The 15,530-nt window shown below is 38.9% G+C and overlaps 1 protein-coding gene across 6 annotated transcripts in view; it reads right to left on the minus strand.

Moving 5' to 3' along the window:
- Window positions 1-15,530, minus strand: part of APAF1 (apoptotic peptidase activating factor 1) — a 101,171-nt gene that overhangs the window by 42,706 nt on the left and 42,935 nt on the right. For all 6 annotated transcript variants that reach the window (XM_055576480.1, XM_055576472.1, XM_055576462.1 and 3 more), the window contains exons 13-16: window positions 11,215-11,341; window positions 9,826-9,951; window positions 6,524-6,655; window positions 4,081-4,206 (exon numbers count right to left, since the gene is read on the minus strand). In XM_055576480.1, the coding sequence (XP_055432455.1) occupies window positions 4,081-4,206; window positions 6,524-6,655; window positions 9,826-9,951; window positions 11,215-11,341 (511 nt within the window). The remainder of the gene's footprint in view (window positions 1-4,080; window positions 4,207-6,523; window positions 6,656-9,825; window positions 9,952-11,214; window positions 11,342-15,530) is intronic.

Raw genomic sequence — 15,530 nt, forward strand, 5'->3', positions numbered from 1 at the left:
AGTGACAGCAAACGAGCAGACAGTTAAAAATGCAGGACATAGGCAGGTAAGAGAAACGAGGGCTGGACAGAACACATGTGAAACACACTCACATGAGAAAGGAGATAAAGCCATGAGGCTGGCTGACATGGAACAGAAAAAAGGTGATGGAGGTGGCAGTCAAGACTAGATGCTTGAGGAACGGCCATACTTTAATGGGAAGGAAAAAGTTAAAGAAGGGGTAAGAAAGACAGGCTTCCCTGGTGGCTCTGATGGTAAAGGATCTGCCTGCAATGCAGGAGACCTGGGTTTGATTCCTGGGTTGGGAAGATCTCCTGGAGGAGGGCATAGCAACCCAGTATTCTTGCCTGGAGAATCACATGAACAGAGGAGCCCGGTGGGCTACAGTCCACAGGGTCACAGAGTCAGACACAACTGAGCAACTAAGCACAGCACAGCAAGAAAGACAGGAGAAGAAAGAAGAAAACACTAATGTCAAATGAGGAGTTTCAAAAAGGAAACACAGGTGGTCAACAGGAGTGTGGTAACAAAGGGAAAGAATAAAAACTGGATAAAGAAAAATACTGGATCCCACACTCTTCCAAAGAGCATTAGATTTTACATCAAAAAGAATGAAAATGAAATAAAACTGAATTTTACTCTTCAAGGGAATACGTAGAAGACAGACCAGGCTGAAAAAGAGTTAGCAGTGAACAAGTAGATAGGAAGTGGAGGCAAGTGTAGGTGATTTAAAGGTCTAATCAGAAAGAAAAACTGAATGTTTCAGAGGATAACACAATCAAGAAGAGTCAAAGGGTTTTCACTTTTTTGCTTTTACAATGCTTAGGAAGGCCCAAGAACATCTGTAAACTGTGGAAAGGGGTTCAAAAGAAAAGAAAAACTGAAAATGCAATACAGAAATAACCAATGGGGCAAGGTGTCAGAGGAAGAAGGAAAAAAGAAACAGTAGGCACAAGCAGAGGACTTCCTGAGCATGGAGATGAGAGAAAAGAAGTGCAGTAGAGCCTTTTACTTCCCAGGTGGCACTAGAGGTAAAGAACCCTCCCGCCAATTCAAGAGACATAAGAGACACAGGTTTGATCCCTGGGTTGAGAAAGATACCCTGAAGGAGGGAATGGCACTCCAGTATTCCATGGCACTCCAACCCACTCCAGTATTTTTGCCTGGAGATTCCTATGGACAGAGGAGCCTGGCAAGCTATGGACCATAGGGTCACAAAGAGTCAGACACAACTGAAGCATCTTAGCGTGTAGCATGTAGAGTCTTTTATGGCAATTTATGAGGGAGCTCATGATAGGTAACTCTTGGGTGGTATCAACCTTCTGAATAGGTATGAGGTAAAGTTATCTCCATAGAATGAAAGAGATATATTGACAGGGTTGGGGGCTTAAGAACAACAAAAAAGGTTTGGAATAGGCACTGTGGTGAATTCAATTCAGGGAACAAACCATTACCTGGCAGCAAAGAAGGCCTAGTTGAATTGTACAAACTGAAATTGTTTAACAGATAAAAGGCCTGGTTTCACAACTTTCTTCAACATTAAGTAACCTAATAATAATGGAATCTTTCGAGAACTTAGAATTAGCAATGGAGATAAAAGGAGAACCTGCCTTGAGACATAAAATGCTTTCTGAAGTCATTCTCTAAGTAAAAATCAAAAACTTATAGGACTGAAAGAATCTTTCAGAAGAACGTTGCCTTCACCGGACCTCTGAAAAACCTCCTCTGACATGGATCATCCCAAAGAAGACACAGGTATTTGGTTTTACAGAGAACATGTCACAGAGGCCAAATCCATTTACCTGAATGTTCTAAGAATGCTCCCAACATCAACTAAATGCTAGGAAACTCTATAAAGTAATGTTCTACCCAGAAAATCCCTAGATGCCCTGAAGTAATCTATACAAAAATGAGATATCCTCAGTCAACAAAGAGAGGTTAAAGATTCAACCAAAGGATGAGCATCAAGAGAGTTTAGCTTGCTGTAAACTTAAAAGTCACCTAGCAGCATTAACAAATCTCTAGAGATTCTAACAAGCAAAACAGAGTCTAGTGGGTTCAAGTATTTCCCTGGAAGAGGTACATGCCAAGAAAATTTACTGAGCAGATGTTTTGAGTACAACTGTGTACAATGAACTTCAGCGAGTTACAACAAGATGACAACGTCTCTGCAGGTCATAAACCTATATTTAACCTTATCAAAGAAACAGAAGACGTATGAAAAATTACTGAACTGAACCATACAACAAATTTGTAAGTGCAGGGCTCCCCTGGTGGCTCAGTGGTGAAGAATACCCCTGCCAATGCAGGAGACATGGGTTCAATCCCTAGTCCAGGAAGATCCCACGTGCCACAGAGCAGCTAAGCCTATAGGCTACAAGAACTGAGCCTATGCTCTAGATCCTGGGAGCCACGACTACTGAGCCCATGTGCCGCAATTCCTGAAGCCTGTATGCCTAGAGCCCATGCTCTGCAACAAGAGAAGCCACAGCAATGAGAAGCCTGCACACTGCAACTAGAGAGTAGCCCCCACGCAACACAGCTACAGAAAAAGCCCATGCAGCAATGAAGACCCGACACAGCCAAAAATTTTAAAAAATAATTTTTTTTTTAAATTTACAAGTGGAAGTCAGAAGATCAAGCAGTTTCCATCTGTATGTACAGATACAGGTAGATAGATATGTGTATATATTCTCACAACCAGATGGATGGATGTTATAAGAGAACACTTTCTGAAGAAGGCTTTTCATTTACTGTTTAAATTTATAAAGTTGAGGGTCATTAAAAACTATAGACAAGTGAATTGGAGTCAAAAAAAAAAAAAAAACCCTCCAAAAAAGACTAATGAAACACATATATAGGGACAGTAGCTGAAATAAGCGCCCAAAATTATCTTGCCCAGAAGTGACAATTAATATATTGAATAGGAACAGAGATAAGAATGATGAAGGTGAAGAGCCTTAGAGGTGTGTCTGATGAGCCTGGGTTTATAAAATTTAGAACTTGGTACTTTCATGTTCCAGCTAAAAAAGGCAAGATGAAAATAGAGGTAGAGAGTTCATCTAGCAGCTATGTATTGGGATAAAGAGAGATGGAAATACACCGTAGAAGGCTGCTATGAGACATGACGGTCTGACACCATGAACCAGAGCAAACACTACAGCATGGGAGGGAGATGAGGAAGTCAAAGGACTGGATTCAACACGAAAGAAGACCAGAATAACAGCAGAGACAGGAAATGGCAAAGCAAGTGGCACTGGATCTTATTGAGAAGGTGGAGATTTAAAAAATTTAGTTTTTTTAAACACTATAAATTTCTGGAGGCTGAATACTTTTTTTCCCCCTAGCTCTGACTCCCCCCCCCCCCCATGATTTCTCAAGAACAGGAATATAGAAACATAAAAAGCAGAATAAGTGAATGATAAATAAAATCAAGAACTTTACAAACTTGATACCATAGAGCTCAAAAGGTTTTACAAATCATAAATTAAATGTAAAGCTTAAAAATTAAAGAACTTGGGCTTCCCTGGTGGCTCAGTGGTAAAGAATCCACCTACCAATGCAGGAGATGAGGGTTCAATCCTTGATCCTGGAAGATCCCACATGCTGTGGAGCAACTAAGCCCATGTGCCACAACTACCGAGCCTGTGCTCTAGAGTCCAAGAGCTGCAACTACTGAACTCCCCATGCCCTAGAACCCACGCTCTAAGAAGAGAAGAAAAGCCACTGCAATGAGAAGCCCACGCACCCCCAACTACAGAGTAGCCTCCACTTGCCAAAACTAGAGAAAAGTCCGACAAGCAACAAAGACCCAACACAGTCAAAAATAATTATTAATAAATAAATGCATTTCTAAAAAAAACTAAAGAATTTCAATTATATGAACTTTTAAGCATAGGGTAGTAAACCATTAACAAACAATCATTATGACAAGGAATTACAGTTACATTAAAAATGCTCCTGGATGGTGAAGAAAGCAGCTTTCTGTAGCAATGGGAAAAACAGAAACCTGTTTCCATAACCCAAGTATTAAATAATACAGTTATGCAAAAACCACTTTAACAATGAACAAAAGCATACCTTTAATGTTCCATCAGCTGAACAACTGGCCAAAACCTGATCATCTGGTGAAAATCTGCAGTGACTGACCGAATTTGTATGGCCAAACATGGTATTTCGACATTCTTCTTGATTCAGATCCCAGAGCTATTTGAGAAAGAAAAAAAGATAACTGAAAAATTACCACTGAATGGGGAAAAATTAGAAATCATGTAAAGTTCTTCCTTCCCTCCCAATTAAGCTTTTCCAGTTATAGGAATATGTTCACTTTAGTTTGACAAAGGTGTCAAACATAGAGGTGAGCATGGGATTAACAAGTAATGGGGCGGCCCTTAGATCAGCACCTAAATCTAAGGGACTTGAAGACTTACTTAGGCTTTCCTCTGAGCACTAAACCAGCCATTGCTTATTTTTAACAAAGCAGTTTGAAAATTTTTTTTATTCAGCTCTATAATAAGTGATATGTAAAATAAATTACATTTGTAATTTTTTAAGATGCTAAGTTATCCAACTCTTTAAACGGTCATTGCTAAGATTTCCCGATACAAACCTTGAGTCTCCTAACTAAGCTAAAATCTATTAACACTCTAAAAAATGATTCAAAAGTACAATGACTGTAAAGATAGATATAGATTCATCTGACAGCAAACATAATGGATCAGGATAGCAAGTTAAACAACTCTTCCTGGAAGAAGTCAACCAAATCCAAAATGTGAGACATTCCACAGGAAAACTGACTCAATTTCTCTAACAAATCAGTGGCATAAAAAAAGAGGTAGCAGGAAGGAGAACGTTTATAGAATAAAAGTGTCTTAAGAGACTTATCAACCAAATGCCACTTAAGTTTGGATTCTGACTGGAGGAGGTTGCCATCTCCTTCTCCAGGGAATCTTCTCAACTCAGGGATCGAACCTACATTTCTTATATCTCCAGCACTGGAGGGCAGATTCTTTACCACTAGCACCACCTTGGGAAGCCCAAATCTATGGTAGAAAGATGTTTTGAGACTAGTAAGAAAAAATGAATATGGACCAAGTATGCTATGAAATTGTTTATTATGCTAGGTATGATAATGACATGCTATTTATGTTTTATACCTGAGAGATACATGCCAAAGTATACATCCCATCATTCCGAGTGAAATGATGGGATTTGCTATAAAATGCTTAGTCCAAAAAAAAAATGGGAGGTGGTAGGGGAATAAAATATGATTGGCAAAATGCTGATAATTGTTGGAGCTAGGCAAAGGACACCACGGTGCTCACGATTATTCTTTCTCCTCTGGGGTATGTTTGAAAAGTATAAAAAATGTAAACAAAAGGCAACAGTCATCTCTGGTGATTTATGCTACCTAGGTTAAACAAAGGAGAAATCCTTTATCTCCCAAAATTAATTTTGGTAAAAATCCTTTGGGAATAGTCAGTAAGTGAGGTTAAGTTCTGATGTTTATGTCCATCTCCATTTTGGGCTCCTTTAATCCCAGTCCTAGATAAACCCAAATCTGCAGATAACACAAGTTACATGGGGACAACTTCAGATTTACATCTTTTCATTGACTTCTCTCAGTTCAAAAAGCACAAGAAGTAAGTTCTGACAGACCTAATGGAAATGCAGGTGTGGAATGACAGGTTTTAAAGTAAAACTTGTCCTTAATTAAAATGGTTGACCAACCAATAACCACTTCCCACATCTTAGAGAATTTTGTCTATATTTAAAAAAAGGAAATATGAACTTCCTCATCCTACAAAATGTTAAAAGGAAATGTCGAAAGTTATTCACAGATATTTGTTGTATATCTATCCCAAACAATTTTTCATCTTGAGAAGCATTAATTTTAATTAAGTCAGAGAAAGACAAATACTGTATGATATCACTTATACGTGGAATCTAAGAAATACAACAAACTAGTGAATATAACAAAAAAGAAACAGACTACAGATACAGAGAGCAAGCTAGTGGTTACCAGTGGGGAGAAGGAAGGGAGGGCAAGATAGTGGCAGGGGATTAAGAGGTACAAACTATCACGTATAAAATAAGCCACAAGGATGTATTGTGCAACACAGTTTTCTCTATAGGAAAACTACAGGCCCTCACTCTGTGATTATGAGCTGTAGTAACCATGCACACCTAGAGCTAAGGATACCCGTATTTCCTGCCACACAGATAGAATAGGTCTGAATCAACACAAAGGGAAACAAGATCCACAGATGGAGGAGGAGTTTAAGAGCCTAAGAATGTAGTTTAGGCATCTGGAATCAGTTATGCCTGAAGACAGGCTCCTTCCAAAACTTTCCAGTTTCAAGACCCAGTAATATCCTTTTTGCTGTTGTTGCTTAAGCTAACAGGCAAGTTTCTATCCCTATAACCAAAAGATCCTTGATTAACACAATATATGAAAAAAAATCAAAGGAGATGTCCTGATGTATCTATCAAATTTATCTACATGATTCTCATTCACACTTACTTTAAGGAAGTAGTCATTTGAACCAGTGGCTAAGAGAAGGTGATTACTGTTGTTGGTGAAGTGGCAGCAATTGACTTGCTCTGAGTGCTCATCATAGATACGCACTAGTTCCCCAGTCACTGAATTCCAAATCTGAAGAGAATAAAGTTTACAAGAACCTTATTTTCAAAGGGAAAATAGAGAAGCAAAACAAATGTGAGGTGTTCTGCAGATGTTATCCATCCTGTCTGCCAGGTTTTCCCAGTCAGACATGATGCTAATGAATACCTCCCCCTTCCCTAAAATGTCAGCATTTTGCTACAATTTTTTCTTTTTAATTACCTGCAAGTAACGCAAAACATTACATTTTTCAAGGGCAAGATTTCACACGTTCAAATGAATGACAGCAGGCAGAAAAGTGTTATAAAGGGGATGGGATAATGGACTTCAGATCAGAAAAATTAATCACAGCCAGTCCAAGGCCCAGTTCTACCATTTTTAAGTTGGGTGTACCTAGTCAAGTCCTTAATTTACCTGCATCTCAGCTCCCTACTCTGTAAAATGGGGATATTTGCACCTGTCTTCCACAATTCATGGTGTTGAATGACAAAGAACTTGACAAGTGTTCTGCTGACTTCAAGGTACTAATAAATAAGTAAAGGCAGGTGAGTCAGTGGGAAAAAAAAACAAATAAAGGCTTTAGAGTCTCAGGGAAACCTAGCTTTCAATCCTGGTTCCACTTGATATTAGTTAATATGAGCCTGGGCAAGTGACTTCATCTCTGAACTTGTTTCCTCATCTGTAAAATGGGATCAACACTTATCAAGATGTAGTGAGAAAAGGATAATGTAATATGCTGCTGCTGCTAAGTCGCTTCAGTCGTGTCCAACTCTGTGCGACCCCATAGATGGCAGCCCACCAGGCTCCCCCATCCCTGGGATTCTCCAGGCAAGAACACTAGAGTGGGTTGCCATTTCCTTCTCCAATGCATGAAAGTGAAAAGGGAAAGTGAAGTCACTTAGTCATGTCCGACTCTTCGCGACCCCATGGACTGCAGCCTAGCAGGCTCCTCCGTCCATAGGATTTTCCAGGCAAGAGTACTGGAGTGGGGTGCCATCGCCGTCTCCGAATGTAATATGAGTAAGTGTATATACAAAGCCTCATGCAGTGTTAAGTTCTCAAGTAGTCGTCTTCATGGTTACTATGAAAATAATCTGTTCCATTGAAGAAACAAAAGAAATAAATTACCTAGTGATTCTTTACTGGGCTTTGGACTGTTAGAGGTACTAATGTGCCTTCCACAGCATTTTGTTTTATCCTCTCAAAGCACTCCCCAGATGTCCAAAGAGTTTATTTCAAAATTCTTCAGTAAGTATTTCAGCCTCTTGCTTTAAATTTCTTACAAACAGAAACTTGAGCCACATAGCTCTGGAACAGCACAGAATGGCCAACTCCAAGTCTGACTCAGTATTAATAGAGGCTACAAAGTAAACTAACTGGTTGGTTGTAAAGCCACATAGAAAGTCCAATCTATCAAGTAGTAGATTTTTCCTGGACACGCCAAGGTCCTCAAGTAGGTGCAAACTCAGGAAAACTTTCAAGTGACTTTCATGCTCCCAGGCCAACTAAGGCCCACCCCACCTATCCAGATTCAGCACTCACACCCCTTTTGGAAAAAAGCCTACAATAATGATTTCCCTCCATTTATCAAATAAAGCATTCCTCTAGACTTCAGGTTCTGTTAAATTCCACATAAATGCTCTGGCTTAAAGCCAAATTTAGGAATAAGAGACAAAAAAATAATCAGTTCAGTTCAGTCGCTCAGTTGTGTCCGACTCTTTGCGACCCCATAATCACAGCACGCCAGGCCTCCCTGTCCATCACCAACTCCCGAAGCCTATCCAAACTCATGTCCATCGAGTCAGTGATGCCATCCAGCCATCTCATCCTGTCATCCCCTTCTCCTCCTGCCCCCAATCCCTCCCAGCATCAGGGTCTTTTCCAATGAGTCAACTCTTCGCATGAGGTGGCCAAAGTACTGGAGTTTCAGCTTCAGCATCAGTCCTTCCAATGAACACCCAGGACTGATCTCCTTTAGGATGGACTGGTTGGATCTCCTTGCAGTCCAAGGAACTCTCAAGAGTCTTCTCCAACACCACAGTTCAAAAGTATCAATTCTTCGGCGCTCAGCTTTCTTCACAGTCCAACTCTCACATCCATACATGACCAGTGGAAAAACCACAGCCATGACTAGACGGACCTTTGTTGGCAAAGTAATGTCTCTGCTTTTGAATATGCTGTCTAGGTTGGTCATAACTTTCCTTCCAAGGACTAAGGGTCTTTTAATTTCATGGCTGCAATCACCATCTGCAGTGATTTTGGAGCCCAGAAAAATAAAGTCTGACACTGTTTCCCCATCTATTTGCCATGATCTTAGTTTTCTGAATGTTGAGCTTTAAAGCCAACTTTTTCACTCTCCTCTTTCATTTTCATCAAGAGGCTTTTTAGTTCCTCCTCACTTTCTGCCATAAGGGTTGTACCGTCTGCATATCTGAGTTTACTGATATTTCTCCCGGCAATCTTGATTCCAGCTTATGCTTCTTCCAGCCCAGCATTTCTCATGATGTACTCTGCATATAAGTTAAATAAGCAGGGTGACAATATGCAGCCTTGATGTACTCCTTTTCCTAACTGGAACCAGTCTGTTGTTCCATGTCCAGTTCTAACTGTTGCTTCCTAACCTGCATATAGGTTTCTCAAGAGGCAGGTCAGGTGGTCTGGTATTCCCATCTCTTTAAGAATTTTCCACAGTTTATAGTGATAATTAAAGGTAAAAATCAATAGGTTTTCTTTTCTCTATTTACTTTGTAGACTGTTAGTATGTTTATTCATCTAGTTTTGCACTGAATACAAGACAGTTCATAAAGATAAAAAATCTGGGTTGCATTTCACAGATTAACAAGAGTCAACTCAGACAATAATTTTGTGCAACAACACTTCCGATCACAATACACTCAGAGATTTCAACTGATATTTAACCCACAGACTTATCAATAAATGGCAGGCAAATTCATTAATTTGAAATTGTTTTTCCCAGCTGCCTGATAAATATCATGGGCTGATCAACCTAAGCATTTTTGCTGGTGCTTATAAATAAAAAATTTTAGACAGCATTAATTTATAATGGATAAAAACTGGTTGGCCTCAAGTTAGTAGATCAACAGGCAAGAGTCCTTGAACCCAACTTATTCTAGTCCCTCAATAACAGAAAAAGAAAATGAATTTTATGGTGGTTACAACTCAAGAGGAAAACAGTTCCATACCTTCACTTTTTTATCCACTGAGCAGGTTGCTATAAATTTGTCATCTGCAGAGAATGCACAGCAAAGCACTTCATCCTCATGAGCCTTGATTTCTAGAAGTTTCTCTCCTGTTTCAGCTTTGAATACCTATACACACAACAATAAGATCTTTTTACTATAACTGCTTACCCATGGGTCATCATTGAATAAAAAGTATTTCTTTAAAAGATCTTAAACACTATTATTTTGCAAGAGAAGTGAACCTTGGCAATATCAATCCAAAAAAATCAAAATTTGTCAGAATTCATATGCCTTAACATAAAGAAAACTGTCTCTTGTTAAATATTTATAACACCAATAAAAAGAACTGACAGGATAGCTTCGGTTCTTGAAAACAGCTTAGCAAATTCTTAACAATCAACAGAAAACAAATTATTCAATATGCTTTCTGTGGCTCAAAAGCCAAATTAATACACATGGTAATCAAGTACACATATAGAAGTAAGGCTTACAATCACAGCCTTGCAAGCTTAATTTTTTAAAAAATATTATTTATTTGGCTGCATCAGGTCTTACTTGCGGCACGTAGGATCTTTTTTAGTTGTAGCACATGAACTCTTAGTTGCAGCACATGGAATCTAGTTCCCCAACCAGGGATCGAACCTGGGCCCCCTGAGCTGGGAATGTGGAGTCTTAGCCACTAGACCACCAGGGAAGTCCTTTGTAATCTTAAGTGTTTTAAAACTAATTTTTGTTTCCTTCAAAATCAAAAGGTTCAATACCAATTTAAAGAAAAGCACTCAATCATGCTGTCTGAAAACAAATGAGAAATTTAAGAAAGCACCTTCAAGCACCTTAGGAAATAGTCTAGTCCGACTCCTATTTACAGTCAGAAATTTTCCCAAGCCTGTGATAAAACAGGTATTTGATTTAAAGAGCATTTTTTAATCAGAGTCCTGTTCACTGCACTGTGACATCCTTCTGTCCTTTAACCAAATGATCATTTCCTCATTACCCTTAGCTGGCACATGGGTGACAGTAACTGAATGCTAAGGTAAAAGGTCCTTCTACAACACTTGGCAAGTTTAGAATTATGAAAACACACCACCATACCTTTTAAATCTATAGAGAAATCTTTCATAAGATGTTCAAGAGATCTGAACATTCCTCTACTCCTAATGTGTCATTTTCTTGAGTTTCAGAATTGAAATATACTCTAATATGCACACAGGAATTCCCTGGCAGTCTAATGGTTAGGACTCGGCACTTTCACTGCTAGGGCCCAGGTTCAATTCTTGGTTGAGGAACTAAGATCCCACAAGCCATGTGGCATGGCCAAAAAAGAAAAAATTATATATATATACCCAGTATTAGGTATGTGACTCAATTTTTCTCAAGAGAGAGGTTTACCTGTAAAGTTTTATCAGCTCCACAAGAAGCTATTCTTTGACCATCTTCAGAAAAGCAAGCATGGTAAACAGCATCTGTATGGGGGCGGACAACCAAGTGGGAGAGGTTCTTCATGTCTTTTTTGTTTCTAAATATAAGGAAAAATTGAACAAAAACCAAATAAATAAAAGTAATCATTTTCTTTCCATAATAAACTCTTTTAACACAGTTATGCTCAAAAAAATACAAAACTCTTACATTACCAGCATGTAAATGACAGCAGAAATCACCTGAAGTAAAAAAGCATAACAGAAAGCAGCATTTTAAGATAAAAGTTACCCTGTATCAAGCAACCTATCATGTATTATAAATATCTAGTTAATCAAATACCCGTCATTTTTTATTTTCCTCTGATACATTAATAACAACATGTGCAGAGAAAACATTATGAAAGGAAAAACCTCAAAAAAATCTCCATCTTTTTTAAAAGGAAAGAGTTATACCAAAATGAAGCTCATTCCCTAACTAAAATATGACATTACACCCACCATTATGATGTGCACTTTAAAACTGCTCTTTTCTAATTATTCCAATATAGAGGAAAACAATGTCATTTTCTTTGTATCTTAATCTACTAAATACTACTCCACTACTATATGTATTACTTTATAGGGCTAAAGGATAATGGAATGGAATGCACATACTTAAAATGCGGAAAGCATTAGAACAGTGTCTGAATTACACACACACACACACACACACACACACACACACACACACACACACACACCCCAGTTACTATGAATAAGTATGTTAAATGGTATCATCTTAAATGTCAAAGGTTAGGAGTCAGACAAACCTAAAAGGCCACCCTAGTTCTACTACTCATTGGATGTGTAAATGCACACAAATAACGTAAGCTAGTAAGTTTCCTTTTCCTCATATGTAAATATAAGTAATGATACCTATTCTAAGCAAGTGTCACACACAAAATAGCCCAAAGGAAAAAAGGGAACACAAAGGTAAATCAGACTTAAATCTTGCCTGTTGCTGCTGCTGCTAGGTCGCTTCAGTCGTGTCCGACTGACTCTGTGGGACCCCATAGATGGCAGCCCACCAGGCTCCCCTGTCCCTGGGATTCTCCAGGCAAGAACACTGGAGTGGGTTGCCATTTCCTTCTCCAATGCATGAAAGTGAAAAGTGAAAGTGAAGTCGCTCAGTCGTGTCCGACCCTCAGCAGCCCCATGGACCGCAGCCTAGCAGGCTCCTCCGTCCATGGGATTTTCCAGGCAAGAGTACTGGAGTGGGGTGCCATCGCCTTCTCCGAAACTTCACTAGAAGTGATAAAAAACAAGCTACAAGAACTAGAGTGATGAGAATCCAGAGGATAAACAGGTAAGTTACCAGCAAAGTTTAGAGAATAAGATTAAGAAACTACTTTCCACTATCTACTCAATTTCTCAAAATTCGGAACTGACCAGTCACAATGATTGCACATATAGCCAAAAAGTATTAAATAACAAATTAATCTATGAATAAATGATTTCTTTGAAAGCTGAAACTCAGTTAAATTAAGTTTATATGAACCTAAACTTTCTACAGAAAGAGCAGAAAAGCTTTCTAGTACTGAAAAATAAAGCTTCTTTGAATATGACTTGGTCAAACCCAGTTAAGGCTTACCCAGTGGCTCAGTAGTAAAGAACCCACCTGCCAATACATGAAACATGAGCTCTATACCTGACCCAGGAAGATCCCACATGCTGCGGAGCAACTAAGCCTGTGCAACACAATTACTGAGTTTAAGCTCTAGAGCGTCAGGGCCACAACAATTGAAGCCTGTGCACCCTAGAGCCTGTGCTCTGCAAGAAGAAGCTACCACAATGAGAAGCCCGTACATTGCAACTAGAGAAAAGCCACGCAACTATGAAGACCCAGCACAACCAAAAACAATCAATTTATTAAAAAATACAACTATAAAGGGAATTCCCTGGCAGTCCAGTGGTTGGGACTCCATGCTTCCACTGTAGGGGACACAGATTCCACCCTTGGTCAGGGAACTGGGATCTCACAAGCCACAGAGCCAGAAAAAAAGAAAAAACAATGATACAGCTATGAATGACTAAGCATCAGAGGGTTGAAATACAACTGATGAAATGAGAATAAAAAATAATAACAAACTCAGCAATTCAAAAGAGAACAAGAACTAAATCTATGTCCATCTGATTATGAGACCAAGTATTACAATTCTATTTTAATCACTAAGACACAAATTCAACAGTATATATTATACCAACTATATAAACCAGGCAAAATACTAAATGCTATTTATTCTTAACAACAACTACTAATATTCATGGAGCACTTTCTAAGATCTAAGTACTGTTCTAAGCAACCTACAAATTTATGTTTACATATACACACACATTCATTTAATCCTCACAATAATGCTATGAAATAGTACCACTAGGCAAGGGACGCTGAGTAACTCTCTTCTAATAATACACAACTGAAAAACAGCACAAGCTAGGAGTCAAGCCCAGGCAACCTAGAGCCAGAGCCCGCCAGGCTCCTCTGTCCATGGACTTCTCCAAGCTAGAATACTGGTGTGGGTACTCTCCGACATAAACTACAGCAGGATCCTCTATGACCCACCTCCCAGAATATTAGAAATAAAAGCAAAAATAAACAAATGGGACCTAATTAAAATTAAAAACTTCTGCACAACAAAGGAAACTATAAGCAAGGTGAAAAGACAGCCTTCAGAATGGGAGGAAATAATAGCAAACAAAGCAACAGACAAATAATTAAAATATATATCTCATAATATCTCGATATATCTCAAAAATATACAAGCAACTCCTGCAGCTCAATTCCAGGAAAATAAAAGACCCAATCAAAAAGTGGGCCAAAGAACTAAACAGACATTTCTCCAAAGAAGACATACAGATGGCTAACAAACACATGAAAAGATGCTCAACATCACTCATTATCAGAGACATGCAAATCAAAACCACCATGAGGTACCATTTCACACCACTCAGAATGGCTACTATCCAAAAGTCTACAAGCAATAAATGCTGGAGAGGGTGTGGAGAAAAGGGAACCCTCTTACACTGTTGGTGGGAATGCAAACTAGTACAGCCACTATGGAGAACAATGTGGAGATTCCTTAAAAAACTGGAAATAGAACTGCCTTATGATCCAGCAATCCCCTTGCTGGGCATACAAAGAGAGGAAACCAGAATTGAAAGAGACACGTGTACCCCAATGTTCATCACAGCAGTGTTTATAATAGCCAGGACATGGAAGCAACCTAGATGTCCATCAGCAGATGAATGGATAAGAAAGCTGTGGTACATATACACAATGGAGTATTACTCAGCCATTAAAAAGAATATATTTGAATCAGTTCTGATGAGGTGGCTGAAACTGGAGCCTGTTATACAGAGTGAAGTAAGTTAGAAAGAAAAACACCAATACAGTATACTAATGCATATATAAGGAATTTAGAAAGAAGGTAAGGATAACCCTGTATGTGAGACAGCAAAAGAGACACAGATGTATAGAACAGTCTTTTGGACTCTGTGGGAGAGGGCAAGGGTGGGATGATATGGGAGAATGGCCTTGAAACATGTAAAATATCATATAGTGAAACGAATCGCCAGTCCAGGTTTGATGTATGATCCAGGGTGCTCGGGGCTGATGCACTGGGATGATCCAGAGGGATGGGATGGGGAGGGAGGTGGGAGGGGGATTCAGGATGGGGAACACAAGTACACACTCATGGCAGATTCAAGTCAATGTATGGCAAAACCAATACAATATTGTAAATTAATTAATCAATTAAAAAACACAAAAATCAGATCACTACAATTGTGGAAAATAAAACTGTCATTCTGTATAAAAAAAAAAAAAAGAATACTGGTGTGGGTAGCCATTCCCTTCTCCAGGGGATCTTCCTGACCCAGCGATCAACCCTGGTTCTCCTGCGTTGCAGATGGATTCTTTACCAGCTGAGCTACCAGGGAAGCCCAATAAGGGCTATATGCCAGGCAAAGTACTCATCACTTTATATCCAATATCTCATTTGAATCGTCACAAAAATAGAACTTATTTTAAAGGTTTGTTATCACTACTTGATGTATGAGAAAGGAAAGTAACCTGTAACTTGTTCAAAAATCACAAAACTCTTAAGGTTCCAGAACTGAGTTACGAACCTAGGTTTGTAGCTTCAAAAACAATGCTCTTCGCTACTACAATGTACTAAAGTAAAGCATTTATACCAATATTTAGGATGACTTATCAAAAGTCAACTTATAGGCAAGCACCTATTTCAA

The sequence above is a fragment of the Bubalus kerabau genome, chromosome 1 (genome assembly GCF_029407905.1).
Source record: "Bubalus kerabau isolate K-KA32 ecotype Philippines breed swamp buffalo chromosome 1, PCC_UOA_SB_1v2, whole genome shotgun sequence".
Classification (NCBI taxonomy): Eukaryota; Metazoa; Chordata; class Mammalia; order Artiodactyla; family Bovidae; genus Bubalus; species Bubalus kerabau.